At 38.1% G+C, this 26,564-nt stretch overlaps 1 protein-coding gene across 50 annotated transcripts in view; it reads left to right on the forward strand.

Moving 5' to 3' along the window:
• Positions 1-26,564, forward strand: part of NRXN3 (neurexin 3) — a 1,722,001-nt gene that overhangs the window by 1,673,505 nt on the left and 21,932 nt on the right. For 25 of the 50 annotated variants that reach the window (XM_063793819.1, XM_063793821.1, XM_063793827.1 and 22 more), the window contains one exon: positions 20,648-24,829. The exons of 3 other annotated variants lie outside the window; for them this stretch is intronic. In XM_063793819.1, coding sequence (XP_063649889.1) covers positions 20,648-21,573 — 926 coding nt within the window. In that variant the 3' untranslated portion in view covers positions 21,574-24,829. Of the gene's footprint in view, positions 1-13,166; positions 13,851-20,647; positions 24,830-26,564 lie in introns of those variants that run through there. 22 more of the 50 variants (XM_063793832.1, XM_063793833.1, XM_024348613.3 and 19 more) reach the window with 4 other exon arrangements.

Below are 26,564 nucleotides of genomic sequence, written 5' to 3' on the forward strand. Positions count from 1 at the left end.
TATGTAAGGTGTAATTATAATTATTGAGTAAAATAAACTAAAGCATTTAACACGATGTCTGGCAGAGACTAAGTTTTTAATACTCTTAAAAACATCTTCTGGAGGTAGGCTTCTAGTTAATTAGTGTTTTAATTATGTAGTTATAATTTATGTTTCCTTTCTCTGTCCTCATATTTGCTAGAAAAACACTATGTCAACCATTTGATCATACTCATTTGTTTCTAAGCATATATCTTAACTAATCTAGAGACCCATATTCATTGAGCTTTTGGAATGACTGGAAAATTTCTCAAAGCTTCCTCCCTTATCTACGGTTTAGTTTACAAAAATTAAATAAGCTTATGATGTGTGTCTCATCCACCCAAGTACATCTGCAGGGCTCCTCTATTGTAAATCAGCTGCCTAAGGCTCAAGTTAGACACAGTCAAAGCCCTGTATATTTAGGGTACATAATCTTGATGTCAAGTGCTGGAGTCTTGGGCAAACTTTTCATCTTTTTATGTAAAACTGATTTCCATTAAGTATGAAAACACCTTGGTGGTATTGATTTTATGAACCCTGTACATTCCTTGCAATGAAGACAGATTTTAGGGTAAAAGAGGATGTTTGCAAGAAATGGTGAGTTTTATTGTAAGAGAACTTACCGGCCCTATAGAGAGGAGAAAACAGGTTGGAATGTCCAGCTGCTACCACCCAATGGGATCCCAGCACAAAGAACACAGTCAAAATTATGTTCATCATGACAGAGCAAATGAGCTTTTGGGGAAAACAGAAGCAAAATAAACCTTTTTGAATAATTTATTATTCTATAAACACAATCATAAAGCGTAATGGTATCAGTTCAGGAGAAAGGTCCCACTGCTCCTGTGTTCTACGTCAGTGGCTGCAGGGCCACAGCAGGCAGAGATAACCAAGCACGCTTTCACTGCCCTGATCACCATTCCCCCATTAATAATTTGCTTGGCCCTTTCCTTCCTACTGCCTGAAGAAAATCAATGTTTGGCAGCTCTAGGTTGAATTACTGTTTATTTTATCTTTAGCCTACACAACTGCAAAAGGAAAGCCTGAGTTTTCCAATGCATATTCCAATACCTGTTTATGGAAGTGAGAACGAGTCAGATAGTGATGTATTTTTTCAGAGTTTCTTAAGCCAGCTGTGGATAAGAAGGTCCAATTTGCATTGGAACTGCTAACTAGGACTCAGGGAAATCCCATCTGGTTTAGAGAAGAGTAAATGAAAATAAAACAGAATTGTGAATGCAATGCTTCAATAATTAGTTTGCAAAACATGTATCCACTGCCTTGTGTGGGCAAAGCACCATATTAGGAACTATAGAGGACTGCAAGAAAAACAGAAAAACAGAGTGGGCTCCTTTTGCAAGGTATTCGTGGCTATTCCAGGCATCCTTTCTTCTTTCAGCAGTGATCTCCTGAGTTATTACTATGTGCCTGGCGCTGTTCTGTGGACTGCGGACAAAGACAAAGTCTCTGCTCTCTTGGAGCTTATATTCCAGTGAAGTGGGGGAGGACTAAATGTAAATACATGGGCAAAAGTCAGCTAATAAATACTGTGCAGAGAATCATGAGGAGTTGATGTTCAGTTAGTGAGCAGGCTGGTTCGTTACTAGGGAAGAGGTAAAGAGCCTCTGAGAAGTAAAATTGTAGCAGAGACCTAAATAATGAGAAAGAGCTAGCCACGCACTGAGCAAGGCAAGGGGTGTTCCTGGAAGGGAAGCCAGAGAGTATGGCCAGAGCCCGAGATATCCTGGGTCTGGTGAGTCATAGATGAGACTGGAGTACTGGAGTAGGCAGCTGGCAGGTCACAGTGGACTTTCCCAGTGAGTCAGGGATTTTGATTTGGGGAAAACCTTTGAGGATTTTAAAGAGGAAAGTGACTTGATCTGATTTTTATTGGATACTTTAAGAAATAAATTTTGTTTTGTATACTTAAGGAATACAACATGATTCTATGAGATATATATATATAGTAAAATAGTCACCATAGAGAAACAAATTAACATATCTATCATCTCACATAGTTATACATTTTCCCCTTATGTCAAGAGTAGCCATAATCTGATTTAGCAAAAATCATGAATACAATACACTATTACTAACTACAGTCCTCTGCACATTCGATCTTTAGACTTGTTCATCCTAAACACCTGTTACTTGGTATTCTCTCACCTACATGTCATTTCCTCTCCCACCTCTAGTAACCACTGTTTTATTCTCTATCTCTGTGGGTATTAGACATTGTTTTTTTAGATTCCACATATAAATGAGATCATGTAATATCTTTCTTTCTATGCCTGGCTTATTTCTCTTAGCATAAAACCCTGCAAGTTATGTATATTGTAGCAAATGGCAGGATCTCCTTATTTAAGGCTGAATAATATTCCACTTAATATTTTATAATGTGTCCATCCCTTGACAGATACTTCAATTGCTTTCTATCTTGGCTAATGTGAATATAGGTCGGGTTTGGTTCCAAACCATTTCAACAAAGTGAATATTACAATAAAGCAAGTCACATGAATTTCTTGGTTTCCCAGTGCATATAAAAGTATGTTTATACCATACTGTGCTTTGTTATATGTGAAATAGCACTATATCTTTTAAAAAAATATTTTGATAAAAAATACTTAACTGCTAACAAAAATGCTAGTGATCAACATTATTCAGCGAATGTTTTTGCTGGTAGAGGGTCCCGTCTTGATGTTGATGGCTGCTGACAGATCAGGATGTGGGTGCTGAAGGTTGGGGTGGCTGTGGTAACTTCCTAAGACAAAAATGATGTTTGCTGCACTGACTGATTTTTCTTATCACCAAAGATTTCTCTGTAGCATGCAATGCTGTGTCATAGCATTTTAATCAGAGTACAACCTCTTTCAAAATTGGAGTCAGTCCTCTCAAACTGTGCCTCTGCTTTATCAATTAAGTTTATGTGATATTAATATTTAAATATTTTGTCATTTCAACAGTGTTCACAGCATCTTCACCAGGAGATTACTTCTTATGAAGTCATTTTACTAATCCATAAGAAGCAACTCCTTAACCATTAAAGTTTTTTAAGAAAAATTAATTTTAATAGTTTTGGGGTTATAGGTGGTTTTTGGTTGCATGGATAAGTTCTGTAGCGGTGATTCTGAGATTTTAGTGCACCCATCACCTGAGCAGTGTACATTGTACCCAATATATCGTCTTTTATCCCTTGCCCCCTCCCAACCTTCAAGTCCCCAAAGACCATTATATTATTCTTGTACCTTTGTGTCCTCATAGCTTATCTCCCACCTATAAGAGAGAGCATACAATATTTACTTTTCCATTCCTGAGTTACTTCACTTAGTATAAATGGCCTCGCACTCCATCCAAGTTGCTGCAAAAGACATTATTTTGTTCCCTTTTATGGCTGAATAGTATTCCATGGTGGATATATATACCACTATTAAAGTTTTATCATAACATTACAGCAATCCAGTCACATCTTCAGGTCTTACTTCTAATTATCTTGCTATTTCCACCATATCTTCAGTCACTTCCTCCACTGGTCTTAAACCCCTCAAAACTCTCCATGAGGGTTTGCATTAAACTTCCTCCCACCTCCTGCTAATGTTGATATTTTGACTTCTCTCATGAATCACAAATGTTCTTAATGGTATCTAGAATGGTGGATCCTTCTAACAATTTTTTCAATTTATTTTTCCCAGATCCATTAGAAGAATCACTATCTATGGCAGCTATTGCCTTACAAAACGTGTTTCTTAAGTAAGATGTTAAAGTCAAAATTGCTTTTTGATCCATGCACAGCAGAATGGATGTTGTGTTAGCAGGCGCGAAAACAATGTTAGTCTCCTTGTATATCTCCATCAGAGCTCTTGGATGACCAGGTGCACTGTCAATGAACAGTACTATTTTGAAAGGAATCTTTTATTCCGAGCACTAGGTCTCAACAATGGACTTAAAATATTTAGTAAACCATGCTGTAAACAACTGTCATCTAGGCTTTGCTAGTCCACTTAAAGACTACAGGCAGAGTACATTTAGCATAATTCTTAAGAACCCTAGGATTTTTGAAGTGGCAAATAAGTATTGACTTTAAGTCACCAGCTACATTAGCCCTTAACTAGAGAATCTGCCTGTTCTTTGAAGCTTTGAAGCCAAGCACTGACTCCTCTTCTCTAGCTGTGGAAGTCCTAGATGGCATCTTTTTCCAATATAAGACCATTTTGTCTACATTAAAAACCTGTTGTTTAGTGTAGCCACTTTCATCAGTTATCTTAGCTAGATTTTCTGGATAACCTGCTGCAGCTTCTACATTAGAACTCGCTGCTTCACTTTGTGCTTTTATATTATGAAGATGGCTTTTTCTTTTCTTAAACCTCATGAACCAACCCCTGGTAGCTTCCAACTTTTCTTCTGTAGCTTCCTCACCTGCCTCAGCCTTCATAGAATTGAAGAGTTAGGGCCTTTCTCTGCATTAGGGTTTGGTTAACAGGAATGTTGTGGCTAGTTTGATATATCTAGACCACTAAAATATTTTCCATATCAGCATTAAGGCTGTTTTACTTTCTTATCATTCGGGTATTTACCGGAACAACAATTTTAATCTCTTTCAAGAACTTTTCCTTTGCATTCACAACTCAGCCAACTGTTTGGCCCAAAGGCCTAGTTTTTGGCCTATTTCAGCTTTCAACATGCCTTCCTCACTAAGCTCAATCATTTCTAGCTTTAAAGTGAGAGGTGGGTGACTCTTTCTTTCACTTGAACACTTAGAGGCCACTGCAGTGTTATTAATTTGTCTAATTTCTATATTGCTGTGTCTCAGGAAATAGGGAGATGGGGGTGGGGGGCTGGAGAGAGACAAGGACAGAGAGAGAGAGAGACCGACCCAGAGAGACAGAGAGAGAGACGGAGACGGGGAGAGAGACGGAGACGGGGAGAGAGACGGAGACGAGACGGGGAGAGAGACGGAGACGAGACGGGGAGAGAGACGGAGACGAGACGGGGAGAGAGACGGAGACGAGACGGGGAGAGAGACGGAGACGAGACGGGGAGAGAGACGGAGACGAGACGGGGAGAGAGACGGAGACGAGACGGGGAGAGAGACGGAGACGAGACGGGGAGAGAGACGGAGACGAGACGGGGAGAGAGACGGAGACGAGACGGAGACGAGACGGAGACGAGACGGAGACGAGACGGGGAGAGAGACGGGGAGAGAGACGGAGACGAGACGGGGAGAGAGACGGAGACGAGACGGGGAGAGAGACGGAGACGAGACGGGGAGAGAGAGGGAGACGAGACGGGGAGAGAGAGGGAGACGAGACGGGGAGAGAGAGGGAGACGAGACGGGGAGAGAGAGGGAGACGAGACGGGGAGAGAGAGGGAGACGGGGAGAGAGAGGGAGACGGGGAGAGAGAGGGAGACGGGGAGAGAGAGGGAGACGGGGAGAGAGAGGGAGACGGGGAGAGAGAGGGAGACGGGGAGAGAGACGGAGACGGGGAGAGAGACGGAGACAGACGGAGACAGACGGAGACAGACAGACAGAGACAGACAGAGACAGACAGAGACAGACAGGGAGAGAGATGGAGGAAGGGCAGGTTGGTGAAGAAGAACACAGACAATATTAAGTTCACTATCTTATGAGTGTGGTTAATGGCACCCCAAAATAGTTATAACAGTAACATCAAAGATCACAGATCACCATAACAGATACAGTAAAGAAAAAAAGTAGAAATGTGAGAATTACCAAAATGTAACACAGAGTTGCAAAGTGAGCACAGGCAGGTAGAAAAATGGTGCCAATAGAGTTCCTGGATGCCGAGTTGCCAGAAACGTTCAATTTATTAAAAATGTATCTGTGAAGCACAGTAAAGCAAAGCACAATAAAACAAGATATACCTGTATTTGTTTTTAAATATAAAAATAATTTGCTTTAATGCTGAACAAAAATGTCCCATGTAAAAAATTCATGTGCTATCTGTTCCCAAACTCAGTTTCCACACCTAATTACAGTAAATAGAAAGGAGAGAAAAACCAAACTTTCAAGATGGAAAGGAGAACCCAGGACAGCCTCAAACCCAACACTTAGAATGGTATTTCTGCATGCCCAATCTACAGCAAACTTTCAGACTTAAGAAGGAAGAGAGAATGGATAAAACGTTACAAAAGACAGTATTACATTTTAAAAATTGGTAAGATAGTAGAATGTTTAGATCTGGAAGGACTTTAAATTAATCTTTTTTCCTTACATTCAGATAAGCTTTAATGTGTACTAAATTCTATCCCAAAATCTCTATTCTTTGTGACCCTACTGTACCCTACACAGATTTTTGTTGACTCAATACTCCACTGCACTTAATTTGTTTTTTAGTCTCAGCTAGACCTGAAACAACTTTAGGAAAGGAATAGTGTCTTCTTGCTTACTTTTATTTTTCCTACCAACTAGAATACTAATAATCATTCAAATGTTTATTGAATGAATTAATGGATAAGCAAATGAATTAATATAATTAGTTGCTTATATTTTACCCCCCACACTAGCCTATAGCTTTAAAGTTGTGGTGACTACAATGTCTAGTCACTTAACCTCACAGGGTAGATTTGCTCAGCTAATAAGATTTTGAATGAGAAAGTGCTTAAAAATTCTAAAAGTGCTTCTCTAATATTTGTTACTATTGTGTTCAAAGACTGTTAGCTACCAAATGAAGGTTTCATATTCAACAGAGGAGGCTGAATCCCAGACAATTACAACTGAGGCCCGGGCTACTCCAAGTGTGATCTTTGGAGTATCTGACTCAGCAAACAAACAAGAATCACCTCAACCCAAAACCCTAACCCAAATAGCCATCATTACTACTTCCTTCCAATCTCCATCTCCACACCCTCCAATAATGATGAATTCTTAAAGCTTGAATACATGTTTTAATTGTAAATTTGGGTTATTTCTGCATGTAATTTTACAGTTATTTTATTTCACTCTTGTGAGTTGGAGTTAAGCTCTGAAAAAGTCTTATTTTGATGTCTTTCCATAAGATTGTATTCCTTTTTTGGCAAGAGAACAGATCTGGAGTTGAGCTCCTGCCCTCTACCAAACTGTGAAATTTGAGACAAGTCACTTGTCCCCCATGCCAACCCCTGGGGCCTCACTTTTCTTATTCAAAAAGATCAAATACTTTGTCCTAACTCATGAAATCATGAGCATTACATGTAAAATTACCTTAGAAACTATAAAATATTCATTTCAAACGCATCAAGATGTTATTAGCTATATTTTATGAGCTCAGCACTCCTTGATGGTCCTGAAGAGACCAAAGGGGCTGAGGCCAAAGGGAGAATTCTCCTTAAATCTCTTGGAAACAACCTGACAGACCTTAGAATTGTGTAGTAAGATGAGGGCATAAAGGAACAGAGGGTCAAGGTAGTATCTTAGCTCCTTTCTCCCAAAGTGTTGATACTGGTTAAGATACACAAAAGGGAAAACTCACCTAAGAAACTGCCAGGAATTCTTTTTTTTTTTTTTTTTTTCATTTTGTTTTAATGCTAATTTAATAATCATGTCTTAGTGTAACTAAGCTTTTCTTCATTAAGAACATTATAAGCTCATTGATGCACAGGCTAAATCTTTATGCTTATTTGGTGCTTTTTAATCTGTCTAGCACAGAATAGGGCACAACATAGGTCTTCAGTGTGCCTTTGCTGAATTGAAATACAAAAAAAAGCACATCTTTCAATACTTGAAGCTCATTTTTATAAAGTATATGTGTGTAGTAGGGAATTCTAAAAACTATTTTTTGCTGGTACTAGTTTATCAAGAGGAAATATCTTCATAAAGTGAAACAATGAGAAAGGACAGTGCAAATGGCCCTCAAAGCTTGAGCTTAGAAACTGCTCCCCTGTTCTTAGTCTTGCCACTGTGTGGAATTTAGAACTTATATATGCAGATAGTTTGTTACTTGCAAACCATTAGACCAAGCTCGTCCAACCCACAGCACACAGGGCGCATGCAGCCCAGGACAGCTTTGAGTGTGGCCCAACAAAAATTTGTAAACTTTCTTAAAACATTGAGTTTTTGCAATGTTTTTTGGCCTCATAAGCTATTGTTAGTGTTAGTGTTTTTTATGTGTGGCCCAAGACAATTCTTCTTCCACTGTGGCCCAAGGAAGCCAAAAGATTGAACACCTCTGCATTAGACCCTTTTAATACTATTATAGATAATATATTTTACAACATAAAAAAAATCATCTGTGTACCAGTCAGAAATGAAGGTTTTGTATGAAACATTTTCATTCTTTAGTATGAATAGCCCAAGATTCTCCTGACTTTATTTCTCCAGCCCTGGCCCCTCACCTCACCATCTCTTAGCTGGCCCCAGATATGGCCCAGGTGTTTTAATCTTCTGGGTGATCTGATCCAGCCTCTTGACTTTAAATGGCATCTATATGATGATAATTTTCAGTTTAAGCCTCCCTTCAGAATTCCAGTTTCTCAAATCCATCTGGCTATTCAACCTTTCCACTTTGATATTTAAGAGACACTTTGGGTTCAGAAGAGCTAAAACAGAACTTTGGATTCCCCAAACTTGCATGTCCTCCAAATTTTCTCATCTCTTAAATTTGATTCAGGTGTACAAACTCCACATTTGTCATCATTCTTGGGCCCCTGTCCCAACTACCTTCCCTACACCCAGTCAAGAAGTCCTGTTGACTCTGCCTCAATAACAAATTGCTCACACATTTCTTTCGCCCCAGCTACCCATGCTGTAGTGTAAGTCACCATCATTTCTTGCTTGATTTCTGCAACAGCTTCCCAATTGATCTCCTCAATTCTACTTTTGCTTCCCAAAAGTCCATTCTCCATACTGAAGCCAAAGTAATCTTTAAGAAGTATACATCTAACCCAAACACTTCTTCACAGCAAAGAAAACAATCAATACAATGAAAAGGTAGCCCACAGGTTGAGGAAAACATATTTGCAAACCATATATCTAGTAAGGGGCTAACTTCCAAAATTTATAACAACTCATACAGCTCAATAACAAGAAAACTTATAACCCGATTTTAAAAATAGACAAAGGAACCCGAATAGACATTCCTCTAAAGGAGACAAAAATGGCCAACATGTATGTGAAAAGATACTTAGCATAACTAATCACCAGGGACATGCCAATTAAAATCACCATGAGATATCACCTCATACATGTTAGGGTAGGTATTATCAAAAAGACAAGGGACAACATGTGTCGATGAGAGTATGGAGAAAAGGGAACCGTTGTACACTGTGGGTGGGAATTTGGATTGGTACAGCCATTACAGAAAACAGTATGGAAGTTCCTAAATTAAAAATGGAATTGCCATATAACCCAGCAATGCCTTTTCTGAGTATATATATGCCCAAGGGAAAGGAAATTACCATCTTGTAGAGATATCTGCACTCCATGTTCATTTCAGCATTACTGTACAGTATTATGAAATGGGTTCCTTCACCCCTTTTCTGAGCACCCTCCATGTCTACAGAAGAAGTTATGAGGAACAAAGGTATATGCAGGGTTCGTTTTGTAATGCTGACAACAGCAATCCTCACATCCAGACTTCCATGTCCATGTACAGGGTTCTCTACTTTCGTTCTAAGTCAAACTGTGATTCAGAAATGAGCCATCCATTCTCCCAGAATTCCTCCATTCACCCCACAGACACAAAAATCAAATCTATGAAAATGTTTGTGTATATTTCATAGGAGAAACAGATGTGGAGGCTTAACTCATGTATCCAATGCCAAAAGTCTTCAAAATCTTCATTAGGTATTTGTTATTCCAACTTCTTTCTCAGCCCTCCCGGTTTGTAATTTTTTAAATCTTTACCCAGTGTTGCACGAAGACTGTTGAGATGGTTCCCTCTGCCTTCCTCTCTCTAGTATTCTCCCTGAGAAGTTTAAAATATATAATGTTATGTAAAGTAACTCACTGGGGCCTTCCTCTTGGGCCTCACCTCTATACACTGAAGACAATGCTTTCTAGCAAGGAGGACCCATGCTTCCAGAGAGGAGGGTTTGCTACTGGAGTAACTTGAGTATGTCTTTGGGATTCTTGAGCTCAACCCCAAGCAGTTCAGAAACACTTCTTTGAAACAAGTTCCCAAGATGAATTCTGACAACTGTAATGTCGCATTTGGCATTTAAAAAATTTTGATTTTACATTTAGACAGAGCTATTAGGACATGGTGTGATAAAAATGGTAGTATCGAAATATACTGTTTCAAATCAAATTATTGTATTATTTGTTCTCAATGACAGACATAACCCAAACACATTCTTAGTACCCAGAATAAAGGCACAGCCACGAAATCAGGCAGTTATTAATAAAAACCTAGTGTAGATAGCTAATGAAAGATGAAAATGAAGCTGTGACATGATTATGAACTGCTATTAGCAAGCAATGTCATTTTGTATCTTAGAGACCAAACAAGGTTTGTGTATGTGAACTAATGGTTGACTTATATGGTAAAGATATACATGCATTATATTCAGGCTATGTTGGCTTCATTTGAAACTACAGCTTCCATGGGTTTAAAAAATACACATATAATTTGCAAAGTGACAACCCTAAATTTTTGTATATTCAATTGTTCAAACCAGTGATTTCTAGAATGTAAGTGGTGTCCTACTTGTAAGAGTTTTAAAACAGGCAATTTTGGAATAGGTAAATTACTCAGTAGAAGCCTTAGAGAACCCAAATTGCTGATGTATCTTTTTCAAAATGCCTCTCATTATCCAGGAGAATGTGTGTATTGGAAGTATCTTATTCTTTAAGTCTCACACTTAGACCGGTTATGTTTCCTACTTTTAAAAATTGTAGAACTTTATTCTACAGATGTCATTTGATGCCTTTTGAGACCGACCATATATGCATTAATACAATCTTAATTCAATGTTAAAAGTATAATTAGTCCAAAAAAATCAACTAAATGGCAACAAGGGTTTTTCTTTTTCTATATTATTAAATTTATTTTCCTCCATCTAAAACTTTCCAGCTGCTCTTTGTGAAGTTCCCAGAATAATGATTAACATTATTAAACCAGAGACTAAAAATCTTGGTACGGACTGACCCATGGGGACACATTGCTATAATTATTTTAAAGTAAAATAATAAAAGGGGCGTCCCATAGCGGGCAAAAGTTGGACTCATCCTCAAAATTTACTCTATTTGTCAAAGTCCCCTAAAAGAGTTCTTAGGAGTGGTTGGAATTGGTTGTCAGAACCAGGTGCTCTCAAGTGTCTTGCCTTTGTGGTTCGCCTACCTGGGTTTCCCAGTCCTTGGTTGAACATTAATGTTCTCAACGAGATATAATACTGAATATAACTCTAGTGATCTCTTCCAGTGGAGGCTGAGGCCATTTCTAAAAATTCCTTCCCTCTGTTTCTTCTACAGTATCTTCCTCTCCGTGTGCATACATGTGAGAGGCATAGTTTTCCCCAACGTACTTCAGATAAACCTTATTGGCATAGTTTTCCTCAAAGCACTTCCAATAAACTTTATTCCTTTCATGATTGTCCTGTAGTTTACAGACACTGATATTATACTCTTTGGAGTGGAGAGGGGTTTTGCCATTCTTACAAAAAAAAATTGGCTATTCCTCCATTTATCAGGCTCATTTTATTAACATTCTACTGTCATCATTGTGCCCTGTCACTTTGACTAAGCCCAAGAACCCTCCCACAGAGCAATGTTAATTATAACCCCTCTATGCCCGTAAAATATGCCTTCTAAAGGCTTTGAATAAATTTGGGATAAATTTCCTGAAGCAGAACTCGTGAACCCATATGTATTTTGATTCCAATTCCTGTCAATACAGGTTCTAGTTCAACTCCCAACACACACACACACACACACACACACACACACACACACCCCTCTCACATGCTTTCCTTCTAATTGGCAGGAAGCCTTCAGATGTCCTTCACCCCTACTGGAAAGGCATGAAACAAAACCCAGTACCTTCCTCCTACCCCTAAACTGGTTTTGTCTTGCTGCCCCTAACCCTAGCTTGCTGTTCTGTTTTTCTATTTTCCCCTAAATGCAACTTACTTTAAGCATGTGTTAACTGGATTAACATTCCTACAATTGAAGGATAATATATGATAACCCATTTGTCAGTCTAGCTACTTTCTTCTCTTTTAAATGTCTACTTACGACGTACATCCAGACTGCACGCCCTTTTTATTTTTTCAAAGCAAAGCCAAAAAATAAAGAAAATGTAAAATTAGTTTTTAAAGAAAATGCACAATCTGTTTTTAATTTTGGCTATCACGAAAAGGGGAATTAACCAGCCAAAAAAGCAAAGCAAAAAAAACGTGTCCCCTGACTGCTCTGTCTGTGCCTTTCAAGCCTGTGCGTCTGGTTGTTCATCTCTGAAAGTGTGTGAAATACTTTTTTCTTTAAACTTTTTGTTTTTTTTTCCCCTTCTTGTTTGGGAATTAAGTGCTTTTTATATTATATATATCTATATATATATATCAATGTGTTTCTTTTAATTGCTAGATCTTTATCTTAGATTTGATTTTATCTAAAATTATGAGAAAAAAAGTTATGAATTGTTTTCTGCAATTTTTCCCCACTCCCTCTTTAAATGTGGAACAACTTCAGCTGCAGAATCCTCACATCCACATCTTTCAAATTAGCCTGGTCTCATTGCCAATTGCGTGCAACATGGGTGGCGTAAGGAAGATGGATGATGTCGTTTGGAAAATGCCATTTCTCTATAGAGAAGTAATTAGCAACCCAGTGCGTGGGCCCCCTGCTTAGTAGTGCATCTCAATCACCTCTGTAGATTTCTGAACCTCCCCCACTCTAGATGGGGCTGTGTGGCTGCCGATGAAGTTGTTCAACTTGAATGCATAAATCTAGTCTTCTTGTTTTTGCTTTAAACTTTTTGATCATGACTACTAGTATTTTATGTATTTTGGCTATTTTTAGTAGGAAAAAGTTTAACTGTTTTTATTATTTGAAAATCTTTAATGAAACTGTAATAATTTTTGGAGTAATTGCATGTTGAAGAAGTTGCAGCTTAGGGTGTGTGAGATTGTCAGTGTTAGAGTTCTGTTCTTTATTTCCATAGATGGGCATGTGTAGGCTCATTTGTTTTTGTATATTGCCCATCCCTTCCTTACAGCCAGAAGCTCTAATGCAGCTAGATCACTCCGTGCCGCCCTTACATGGACATGGCGACTCACTTACACATTTACTCCTATCATCTTCATCTCCTGTGTAGTTCACTCATAGATATGACCCTCCCCCTTCCTGCATCTTTCCTTCCCATTCTCCCCCTTTCTTTAGCATTGTTAAAATTTATGTGCTGTCATCCATCTCCCTAAATTAAAGAAAGCCTAAAATTTGTCAAAAAGACAAAAAAAATTAAATATATATCTGAAAACCTATAAATGCAGAAATTCATTCAAAACCCGTTAGAGTCACAGAATTTTTTGAAAGGCAAATTATAAAAGTAAACAGGTTTTTTTGTTTGGTTTTTCAATCATAGCAATCGGAATTATTTTAAATTCAAAAATTGATGCCCTCCCAAACCCCCCAAAGTAAAAATTTGTTAAAGTGCAGATTTTTTTTTTCTTTTTATGTTATGTGGTGTGGATGTATGTGTTGTTGCCTCCCTGTATCATCCTCTGTTATAAATTATTATATTTGAAAAATTAGACATTTTGCTCAAAAGTTTTTAAGAAATGACAACAAAAAAAGCAAGTTACAAGAATGTGGCAATTCTATTTGTCCAAGAGCATTCTTACACAACTTTCTTTTGTAAATTTTTCTTTCATGCCAAAAAACATGCGGGCAATTTGTTGATGTAAGTTGACTATAAATTAATACAGTATGCTTTTTTAGTTTCAATTATTTTGCCTATATGGAAATGATTTCTTTTTTTTCCCCAGAACAGCTTCTATTTTTAATTTGCTTTTACTTTTTCTTTCCATTCTTATTATATTGTGAATGCCTCAATGTTATTTGCTCTCCTTCTCCCAGCTTACTTTGGCTATGAAGTTGATTTTATTTTCTACTATATAATTTTGAAGACTATATTTTTTATTTCATTTGTGTCTATTTGCTGAATTTTCACTGTTATGTTTTGTGCTGAATTGCTTCTAATAATCAATGTGAATTCTACTCTCAGTAGAAGGGGGTTAATACATTGTTCTTACCACCCAAAGAAAGCCTGGCCTCTTTGCCTGTACTTTTTCACCACCGTGTTTAAAGCCTTGAAAGTATTGGTAGGCTCTATTTGGTATCTTAAAATTGTTTCCAGCCAGTGGGAGGCCTGTACCCCAGAAGAAAATGAGTTGAGTTAGCTCCAAGTAGTACCAGTGGTATTTGCATCTTTTTTAAATTCCTTAAAAAGCATTTAGGAAATTAGTTCTTTTCCTTCAGCAAAGGGGAAATAAGGTACTCTCAAGTGACTATGGTAGAGTTTAGTTATCCAGGATCATACTCTCACTTTTGCTTCAGGCTACAAAATCAATTATACTGAAAATGCAGATATCAAGAATCCCAGGTGTTTCGAGTATTATTCTATGATACTGACGCCTTCCAGTGTATGGAACTAACAACTGGCAAAAACACAGACACACACACAGAAGGCACACACACATTCTCTCTCTCCCTCTTTCCTTTGTCTCTTCTCCTTTTCCCTTTTTCATTTCTCTCAAGGATTTAATCAGGTAAGCTTTCAGGGATCTTAAGATTCTACCAAGAAAACATGATGATTTTCATATCTAAAGTTATACATAGAAAATATTTCAGGTGGGTACCATCATCGTGTAACTACAGGGTAAGACTATTCCTTCACCTTAAGATTATTTGGACCAATGCTGCCTTATGTACTTCAACATACATAAGGTTGGTAAGAAGCACTATATAATTTTTTCATCAAGAAGTTACTTGTTTTGCTTTACAGATATTTGTGTTATTTGAACTGTTATAGAAATATCAAACTGAATGGTGGATAAGAGTGTTTCCAAGCCAGCAGCTTAATGTTTGGGCTCTCTCTACCTCAGTTTATGCGATTTTGTGTTGTTTGACATGCTGGATAATATTTTAGGTCTAAAACTTAGAAGTTCCTAAATGGGATGTTGTTTTATCTTGTTGCATTAGAATATTTTCTTTCTATGAAAAAGATATTCAAAGGTAAATTTAATAAAAGGTTATTTTTAAAAAATACAAGCTATTTGAATTATAAATTATTTCTTATATTCTATTATTTAAAATAGCCTCAATATATAATTATACTTCTACTTTAGCATGAAGCCACTAAATAAAAAAGGGTTAGAAGAAAGTGATTATGTAAGTGTTTATAGCTCAGATACATTAGTAGAAATAATAACATTAGTAACTAGCATTTCTGAATAGCAGTAGGTACTGTGTTAAACCATCTAACATATAAAAAAATACTTAATATGCATTATTTTAATATTTGCATTGATGGTTTGAGGTAGGGTATTTTATTATTCTCATTTTCCAGAGTTTAAGAAATTTGACCAAATTCCTAGCACTAGTAGGAACTCCTAGAGAGTTCCGATGTTAAGAGTCTGAGTTACTTCAGAAGCAAAGCTCTTAATAAGCAAATGAAACACTCCACTTGACATTTCCTGTTTTGTAATACATAATGATATCAAGGGGCTGTGGCTCATCTTATTGTTGAAAAATATAATCTGTAGCCTTTCCAAATCGAACCTATTTCAGACAAACCCTTTGCTGGGGTGGAAGGGTGGTGGGGAAGCGAGGGAGAATGCCCTACCTAGAAATTCTCATCCTGTTAAAATACAAGTTAAGCCTCTTTGAGACACTTGAGTTTTTCTACTGTCTTCTCCCCAGGTACTTGCCCTGTTTGTCCATGACTATTTTTTCCCGAAGGTTGATAGAGAGCAATTTCATGGTTACAAGCTTTATGATATTTATGTGTTACAAATACACACTTCTCTGTCACCAAAGAGCTAAATATCTTTGAAAAACTAATTCTTGGGGGGAAAATAATGATTTCCCCTTATTATGTGAATTTTCAAGCAGAAATTTGGAATAATGCAAATAAGAGATGAGGTGAAATACCCAAATATATAAAAAGAATTCAAGGAATTCAAGCATGGTGTCCTGTCCCAGAGTCTCACTGTTCAGCATCACTGTTTTGGTATTTTTGTGAACTCTCAAAACCCAAATATCTCCAGAGAGGCAAGTGTTGAAACTTCATGCTTGTTTTTTTGTTCTTTTTTTTTTTTCCCAAAGATAACCCACTACATTCACTATCACCCACAACATTCTCACAGTTCAGAAGAATTCTATTAAATTTTTTATACACTGTCTTTTTTGATGGCAGTGAGCCCCTTTTGCTGGATATCAGCCCTAGAGGCATGAATTATGTATCTACAAATACACTCATAAAGCAAAAAAAGCCGGGAAGCCTTCAGGGCTAAAATAGACCTTTTATATCTCTAATGATCTCTCTAGTTTAAAGAAAAGCACAATCCTGCCAAAAAGGGGTATGTATGCCTGATTTTAAAATGCTAACTTTAAGGAATATAGATAGCTTTTATCCCAAACTAAAGAAAAATTCTGGGGATAGCATAGGAAATTAGGATTTTGATGGATTACAGGTTTTGTATTACTCTGCTCATAACCCTTTATGACTTTGGGTTATTTGCTTCCATGAATACTTTTGTAGGCATGGGACACATAGTTGATCACTGACTTCATGGTCTCTGGGAAGTGAAGAAAATATTATCAGCTACTAGAACATTTCTCAGGGTAGTCATTTTTGATTAAAATAAACAAGAAGCTTTGAATAGCTTCCCACCAAACTACTTTTTTGTTTGTTTGTTTGTTTTTTGAGACAGAGTCTCGCTCTGTCGCCCAGGCTGGAGCGCAGTGGCGTGATCTCGGCTCACTGCAAGCTCTGCCTCCCAGGTTCACGCCATTCTCCTGCCTCAGCCTCCCCAGTAGCTGGGACTACAGGTGCCAGCCACTATGCCTGGCTAATTTTTTTGTATTTTTAGTAGAGATGGGGTTTCACCGTGTTAGCCAGGATGGTTTCGATCTCCTGACCTCATGATCCGCCCGCCTCGGCCTCCCAAAGTGCTGGGATTACAGGCATGAGCCACCATGCCTGGCCGAACTAAGTTATTTCTATTAATGATCTTATAGTAGGAGAAATACATCACTTTCTCCTCTCAAATGACGTGTGCCTTTGATCCCCCCAGGACACTATTATCATCTGCAATCTTAAACATGGAATTTAATATTAAAATTAATTACACCAACATATACACTTGTCCCAGGCATTTTTCATGTTTACAGTTATCTAAAATGTTCTACCTATTTTCATTAGAATTCCTATTTGTCGTAAGGACCCCCGCGTACTGCAGTTGACTTCATTTTAAACTAAAGGCAATCTTCCCACTTCTTGAGAAGCCAGGAAAGAGGGGTTAGGAAAGCTTCTACCACTTTGTTGTCTAAAAATCAGCATAATTTGGGCTCAGATTTTCCCAACAGAGGGTATCATTTATCATTTTTATCGCTGCTACCGAGATTAATAACAAAATGGCAAAGAAAACTAGAGATCAGTAGTTCTGAAAGATTTTGTTTCCTAAACTCTGAAATGGCATACCCATCATTTTAGTTTTAAAATAAGCTCTTATCATTTCACTTTGGGACTCACCAGGCTTTTAGAAGCTCGTTATAAATTAACAAGCTTCAGAACCCTCTTACTGTAGAGTTATAAAAAATGTGGTTACTCTTTTTTTTTTTTTAAATCTAAGATACTTGCATTAGTGTGTTAAATGAGAGGGAGATAGCAAAGTAAAGTAAACTAATTCAACTGCAGAGTGAACAGTTTGTAGATTTTGAAACAACAAGTACACTGTGGAAACTTTAGCTGGTATTGAAAGGAGAAAAACAAACCGAAAAAACAAAAAGGCAAATTTAAGACTCTGGTTGGGTGTCACAGATGGTACACTAAAATTGCAAATGAATGCCACTCTGTAATCATGAAGATGGTGATCTTAATCCCACTTAAAGGGACACTAGCCTCTTACCCAACAGTTTGCCTTTATATTCAAACTATTTGTACCAGGCCTTTGCCTCCTAAGATATCAGTTATTCCTTGTCCTTTAACCTAGTTTCCTCTTTGCTTACTCTACATGGGGTAGATTTGTCATTGCCATAAGGAACAAATGACTCGGTGTCTGTGCCAGAAAAGAACACACATGTTAAACCTGTGTTACAGATAAGTTAAAAAAAAAAAAATCCTGCCTTGTCCTCTGAAGGTAAGTAAAACTGTGCCTGAGAAATCCTTAAGGAAGCTTTAGACAGAGTCCATGGGCCTTCACTTCCTCTCTCTCATCACTGCTCTCCTATTACTCAAACCTTGCCCTCTTTCATATATCACCTTAAATCTACCACTTGGGACTCCCTAGCAGAAGAATAATAAAAAAGTTTTCTCAGAGTTAGTTTTAGGACTGGCTTACCTTTAGGGAACTGCACTCCAAATCCCATTTGTAAAAACTAGCAAAAGTGTGTAAATTATGCATTAAATAAGTTGTAAGGCATATGAATTATATATGTTCACAATGTAAAAAAAAATACGTGTCTGCTGGTCTAGTACAGTAAGTGTGAATCTTTGGCAAATCTGCACAGATCATTTTGCTCAATAGTTTCAAACTCTGAGCACCAGAATAGAGGCTCAGGTTTAGAGCACATACTATAAGATCATCTTGAGAATCTCAAAAAGGTATTTTTTTTAATTTCATAGTAAAATTATCACATAGGCCAGAGATGACACTGCAACATTCTGTTGTCCCTTCCCTTCTAAATGGTACACATTATATGCTTTATCAGTTCCCTCAGAAACTCAGTTTCTTTCTGCAGAACACAATTGTTATTGGCTAAACAGGGAGAGAATAAAGGCTTCTGACATGGGCCTTTCTCAGTGCTTGAAGGTAGGTATTAGCTTTCTTCTCAGGAAGCCCTTCTCAGCACACCTGAAACCTGGACAATTTGGATGCATGGGAAAGGTTTCAGGATGCAAGGTGTGGAAAGGTTGCATCTTGAAGCATTTCCTATGCATTCAAAAGGAGAGTTTTAATTTGTGAATCAATCTTCATAGGAAAAACCCTGGAAGACTGTGTAGGCTCCAAGGCTTATTCACTTGGAGTCCCCTAGAACTCTGGTACTGAATCACCTCCTTGTCTGGCTTTGTTACTGATGAGGTGGGTACCTCAGCTACAGTCTTATCTGTTAACAGCTACTCAAACACTGATTATACTATCACAGCAAAGTTATTACCAAGTGTAAGAGACACATGTACGTGGTACCAGTTGACAGCTCAATGGGTCAGCTCAGAAAGAGGCCTTCAACAATAACGTCACATTAGTACCTCAACCTTCTAAATAACTGGGGCAGGGAAACATTCGCAGCATCCCTGCAAGCGGATTTTTTTAAGTGATAGTGGGAATACATTTTTCTGGAATATATTCAATAAAGAGACATGGACTGTGACTTCTTAAAATTCTTCCTTTGCTTGGAAAATAACATTATAAAGACACTGAAGAGAGATCAGTTATCCTGCTGACATAGATGCATAGCAATCTTGGCCTTACAGTAGGGTAAGCAACCACTACTGCAGAATATTTGTGGTACCCATGATCTGCAAGGCCCTGTTATTTAATGAACTATTCTGAGCTTTCTTTCCCAACTTAGTCTGTATGATTCTAAGTGCAATAACGAGGGTCTATGGGTAAACAGATATGTTTTTGCCACACTAGTTAGCAATCACCAATTTAAAAAACTCACTTTGCTAAGTCAACATTTCTGAGTCTAACAGTTTCAAGTCATGGATATCTAGGCTGGGTATTTTGAAAATCTAGCTTCCAGCTCAGCATATATTGCATACAGCATGAAAGCAATGCATACAAATATTAGACTAATGCAAGGCAAGCTGTCATTTAATAGTCAGGGGGATTTCTGGAAAAGCATGGTCAAAATGGATTTGTTAGATGAATATTTTTAACTTTTTAAAAATCCCTATTGCTCAGCTTATAGTAAACAAGGACTGTGATTAATAAGTGTGAAATAAAAGGAAGTAACTTAAGAAAACACAAAAGATACAATCTTTTATGTTTCTTGATCTTGGTCTCAATAAGATGGTGAATCGGTCATTCTCATCCTCCTGGGAGCAAATGAGCAGAATCCCAAGAAGGCAATAAAGAAATCTTAAACGCATGTTAATAAATTCTTAAGCACACAATGTGTGCGTGTACCCACACATGCCAATTTTGATAGCCAGCCAGTATTTATAACAGTATCATTGACTGAATGTCATCAGCCCATAAGCAGATCCTGGAAAGAACATATATAGCTGAATTCTATCTAAATAATTACTTGAGAGTATCTTTTAAAAATCTAAGCCCCTGATCTAGGGATTTCAGGTTTGGGTGGCAAGAGGCATACAGAAGGCTCCAAATCTGCCTAGAATGATTAGACTCCATCCAGAAAAGATCCAGATCTTTTTATTATAATTTCTGAGGCATAATCTGTGAATGACGTTGGTTGAGAGTTGTTTACAAATATACTAATTGTTTTTCTTTTTCTTTTCCATCCCAGGAGGTGAATTAGTTATCCCTCTTCTTGTAGAAGACCCTTTAGCTACCCCTCCTATTGCTACTCGTGCACCTTCCATTACACTCCCCCCTACCTTTCGCCCCCTCCTCACCATTATTGAGACCACCAAAGATTCCCTGTCCATGACCTCTGAGGCGGGGTTACCTTGCTTGTCGGACCAAGGCAGCGATGGTTGTGATGATGATGGCTTGGTGATATCTGGGTATGGCTCAGGGGAAACCTTTGACTCTAACCTGCCCCCTACTGATGATGAAGATTTTTACACCACCTTCTCCTTGGTAACAGATAAGAGTCTTTCCACTTCAATCTTCGAAGGTGGCTACAAAGCACATGCGCCCAAGTGGGAATCCAAGGACTTTAGACCTAACAAAGTCTCCGAAACTAGTAGGACTACTACCACATCTTTATCCCCTGAGCTGATCCGCTTCACAGCTTCCTCCTCGTCTGGGATGGTGCCCAAATTGCCAGCTGGCAAAATGAATAACCGTGATCTCAAACCCCAGCCTGATATAGTCTTGCTTCCGTTGCCCACTGCCTATGAGCTAGACAGCACCAAACTGAAGAGCCCACTAATTACTTCCCCCATGTTCCGTAATGTGCCCACAGCAAACCCCACGGAGCCGGGAATCAGACGGGTTCCGGGGGCCTCAGAGGTGATCCGGGAGTCGAGCAGCACAACAGGGATGGTCGTCGGCATTGTGGCTGCTGCCGCCCTCTGCATCTTGATCCTCCTGTACGCCATGTACAAGTACAGGAACAGGGACGAGGGGTCCTATCAAGTGGACGAGACGCGGAACTACATCAGCAACTCCGCCCAGAGCAACGGCACGCTCATGAAGGAGAAGCAGCAGAGCTCGAAGAGCGGCCACAAGAAACAGAAAAACAAGGACAGGGAGTATTACGTGTAAACATGCGAACACTGCTCACACGCGAGTTTTCACAGTTATTTCTATCCACGCCTATGAATCTTTGGACGGTGAGATCTCACAGATGTCAGAACTGCTGGAACTATGAAATGGGGTATATAACCACGACTCTGGTGGGGAAAACCGTTTTTTTAAAGGACACACACACACAGCGATGCATCTCTCTCTAAAGCTCAGCCACGGCTGCGGCAAGGTCCCAGCGGTCGCTGGGAGACAGAAGGTTTTGTGCCCTGCTGTATCATAAAGCACACACTTAGCGCTCTGGAGCCGGACGGTGGCTCCACCACTTCCGCAGGCCTGGAAACTTCCTTCTCCGGAGGACCTTTTACTAAAAGGTAGAAGACTTCATGGCTTACTTGTTCCATAACTCCAAGTGAGTCTGTAATGTTTGTGAAGCTTGACTGTAACCATGTTTTTTCTGTTTAATTATGTAAAAAACAAAACTACAACAACAAAAAAAGAAAAAAGTTAAAAAAGAAAAAAACACCAAAAAACAAAAACAAAAAAAAAACCCACAACCCTTATCTGGTTCTGACCAGTGTGCGTCTAACTTTATGATCTGAGGGGAAAAATGGCTTTTGGGTTTTTGTTTCTTTTTTTGATAATGACTGGACATCAGAAGAGGAAAAAAACTCAAAACAAAAGCGAGAGAGACTATTGCCATATGAACTCAAAAGCTACCATGGTGTTCACTCTACATATCAGGTTATGGTGTCTCTAGAATCTGTTGTTTGTTTCCTATAAGATGCTTTGCTGAACACATAGCAAAATTCATGTGACGGATGATAAATTGATTCGAAAAGCTGGTCCCCCAGGATCTAATTTCAGAATTTACCACCCAAACCCGGAACAGATGGGTTTAGGGCTGGTGTTATCAGAGCTATTGGCTTTACGTAACAATATTGTTCCTGTCCATTCACCCAGCCAAATTGTGTTAAAGAGGAAAGCCCCACAAACTAAAACAGCCTTTCCTAGGGAAGAGGAAGGGGAGGTGGGCTGGATCTGTGACTGACTGAAATGCATGCAAATAAAAAAGACAATATTAAAGTCTGTTATCAAACCAGACAGTAGGGGAGTTCAACTCGTGATGGAACCACAAAAGGTCACACAAGCCAACCATGTCATGCCAGAGTACAAAACACATAGTTCTTTCCCCGCCCCGAACGTGACAATGGTTTTCATAGTGGTTTAATTTTGTAGCCTGACATTTATGGATAACTCTGTCCTTCCATTTGCTCACTTCTCTCTTCACCCATCTTTTTTAAAAACAAATAAATGAATAAAGCTGCTGTGACACACACACAAAAGGAATTTAATAGTATAATATATATATAAATAAATATATATACAGATATATTTATCATGGTATGTTTGATGGGATGACTGACACAGGAAATCTGTTAAAGTCTTGAAATGGAATGAGAATGTTGTTTTAAAAGAAAATAGCAAAACAACAAAAAAGCAAACCTTAAAATGTGAAGAAAGTGTGAATTTTAGTTTTGTCACAGTTAACTGTGTCAAAGAGAATTTAAAAAAAAATTCAGATTTTGTTTACATATTTTACTACATTTTTGCTGGTATAATTCCTTAGCCACCTATGTACATACTGCTTTAAGAAATGTTTTTTTCCTGTTTATTTCTGTTTGGTTTATATTCTGGTTGTCTTTTTCTTTTTGTAAAGAGGAAACAATGTACAGAAAAACAATAAACTGGTTGTATGGCCATAGCTATCCGAAAAGCAAGAGACAAAGCAAGACAAATATTCACACAAAAATGAAGTGTGTCCTCTGGAGGGTCAGATATACAATTTCTTTTGTACAGATGAAAATCAATCAGCTGCTTAGATTTAGAAATCTACTCTTGCTGGTCTTTGTAAGTTGCATGAATATTTGACTTTGAAAAAATATCTTAACGACATGGGGCAAAAAGTGCAATCTAAATGGTAGCCTTTACTAATGTGTGTGGAAAGAGGTGTTCCTCATTATCTAATATTTCAATGTGTTAAGAGTTTAATTTTTTTGTTATCATTAAAAAAGACAGGATTATAAAGAGATATCAAAGCACGATTTTAGATAACCTAAACGGCCCAGCCTATACGAAGTTGATTATATCTCGATGTCTGTAAAAGATTGCTGTTCTTGGAGTCTTGAGGTCTTGTGAATTGATTTCCTGCTTTCTTTCATTTTTTTCAATTTAAGTAATAATACATTCGTTATATTACTTTCAGTGTAAGTTTCTATTTGGACAATTTTATGGGAACATGTGCATTCTCTATGTGAGCTTCTATCATATTCCTGTTTTATTAGCAGAACCTAAAGGAATTTATTTAATGATGTTGTGACATTACTGCTTTTTCTTTTTTCTTTTCTTAGTTCATATTTGCATTTTCGTTCAAGGATATGCTTAGCAATAAAATGTTCTTCCCAAAACCTCGTATGCTGATGCACTTTTATTTTCTTAACATTTGAGAAAATCTCGCACTGAAGCTAATTATGTCATATCTTATTAAAAGCCGAGTAAGAGCTAGACCACTTTCATGTGATAGAAGATATTCTAAGCAGTTACTAATTATTACATTATCAAAATGCCATATTTATGAGATAATTATCATCTGTTACTTGAGGCATTATTTTTTAGATTGCTATGATAGAATAACCAGGAGGGAGTACATTTTTCTGAAAAGATGATAGAAACATTGTATTCTAGGAAAGATTATTGGATACTATGGTTTTTTTTTGTTTTGTTCTTTTGCTTGTTTTTGTTTTTTTTTTTGAGACAGAGTCTCGCTCTGTCGCCCAGGCTGGAGTGCAGTGGCACGATCTCGGCTCACTGCAAGCTCCACCTCCCGGGTTCACACCATTCTCCTGCCTCAGCCTCCCGAGTTGCTGGGACTACAGGCGCCCGCCACCATGCCCAGCTAACTTTTTGTATTTTTCGTAGAGACGGGGTTTCACCGTGTTAGCCAGGATGGTCTCGATCTCCTGACGTCGTGATCCACCCGCCTCGGCCTCCCAAAGTGCTGGGATTACAGGCGTGAGCCACCGCGCCCGGCTTGGATACTATGTTTTTTAAAGGCATTTCGTACCTTTTACGTATTCTCTATAAGTCAACAAGCTTTAAACAGTATTTAAAACTATGTTCACATAGTGCCATAAGCACTAGAAAGTCTTAGATGTCTTTTTCCAAGCCTCCCACCATATTAAAATTTAAAATTAAAAAACAGAATCCAAAACCAAAATTTAAATGAGTGCTTCAATTTTAACAGCTTCTTACAAGAATTTCTGATTACAACTTGTTTCATACACCCATTGTAGCAGAAATGTCTCATATTTCTCGTTCTCTCAGCCCACACTTACTTGGCCAATTGGATAATCCATCTACCCTTTGTTCTTCACTGTAATCTAGAAATATAGATTTAACTGAACAGCTGTCCTTTATCCATATGTTGGTTACCAGTTTTCAAAGAGTTAGAATTTTAAAAATATATATTTAGTTAAGCCTGTGCCTTCAAGATAACATTAGTGGAATGGTTATACTATCGACTATGCTAGGAATGGGGGGGGGGGGAAAGTCAGGTTCAGTGATGTCAAATTATGCAAAGTTTTTTTTTGTTCCTGTCTTCAAAGTTCTATATTAGATGTTCTCCCATCATTTTTTGAGATGGAGTCTTGCAGCCTTCAGTGCAGTGGCATGATCTTGGCTCACTGCAACCTCTGCCTCTCAACCTCAAACGATTCTCCTGCCTCAGCCTCCTGAGTAGCTGCGACTACAGGCATGGGCCACCATACCCAGCTCATTTTTTAATTTATTTTTTATTTTTTTAGTAAGGAAGGGTTTCACCACGTTGGCAAGGCTGGTCTCGAACTCCTTACTTCAAGTGATCCACCCACCTTGGCCTCGCAAAATGCTGGGATTATAGGTGTGAGCCACTCCTCCCGAAATCTTTCTAAATCTCACTATTTAATATATAATTCTAGGACTACTTTAAGCATTCACTTTTTCTTTAATTCAAGAAACATTTATTGAACACTTATGTGCAAGCTAGTCTACTATTGGCTATTGTTACTTTGTTTCAACGAAGGCAGAAAATGGCTAGAAGGATTTTAAGCCTTTTTGTCTCTTGTATAAGTCTATAGAGGTCCAGTGTCTCTTTGCTCATATTCAAATTGAAGTTTGATCTTCCTCCAAAAAATATCCAAGCCCTGTGTTTGTCCCAGTTGAACTAATATCTTGATTATATAGTTTAAGATCAGTTTGATAATGTCTATTGAACATTTACTAAATGATTATGGGATATTAAATTGAGAGCCTTGGGAGCTTATCATCTAGTAAAGATGAACAAAAAATGGTACTATAGTGAATGCAAATAAGCTATCAAAAAGTACAAACTAAGTTGGGAGCTTAGAAGAAATTATGTAAGGGAAGGCTTCATAGAAGGGGTGACATTTTGGTAAACCTTGGAAAACTGATAGGCAGAAATAAGGGCTGTATATCATTCTAAGCAAACCCTTAAAGTGGGAGCAAGCAGGATCAAAACCATAATTTGGATTGATGACAGACTGCAAAAAGCACATTGGAGGAAGATATGAGTAGGAAGGTTTTTGAAATCATGTCAATGAACGGGAAGAGAGAAATGGGAGAATAGCTTGAGAAGTTCAAGGTCAAGGGCTCCTTTGTCGAGTACAAAGGACTTAAGCATATTTGAAATGAAAGGTAATAACTGATCTACTCTTATGGAGCAACCGAGTTTCCTGATAGAGATGTTATTCTGGGGGAAAAAAGGCATAAGTCAATCTTCTTGGAGAGAATGGGATCAGAAACTGACATACTGCTACAGAGGTTACAAAAGCTGTAGTCAGAGGGCTTCAGTGTTCTGGATATATTAAAGGACAAGGTCAGATACCCAAGTGGGACTATGAGTGATTAATGGCAGCAGTCCACTGACAACACCAGTAGGAAGGCTGCTAATGAAA

This window comes from Pan troglodytes, chromosome 15 (assembly GCF_028858775.2).
Source record: "Pan troglodytes isolate AG18354 chromosome 15, NHGRI_mPanTro3-v2.0_pri, whole genome shotgun sequence".
In the NCBI taxonomy this organism is placed as follows: Eukaryota; Metazoa; Chordata; class Mammalia; order Primates; family Hominidae; genus Pan; species Pan troglodytes.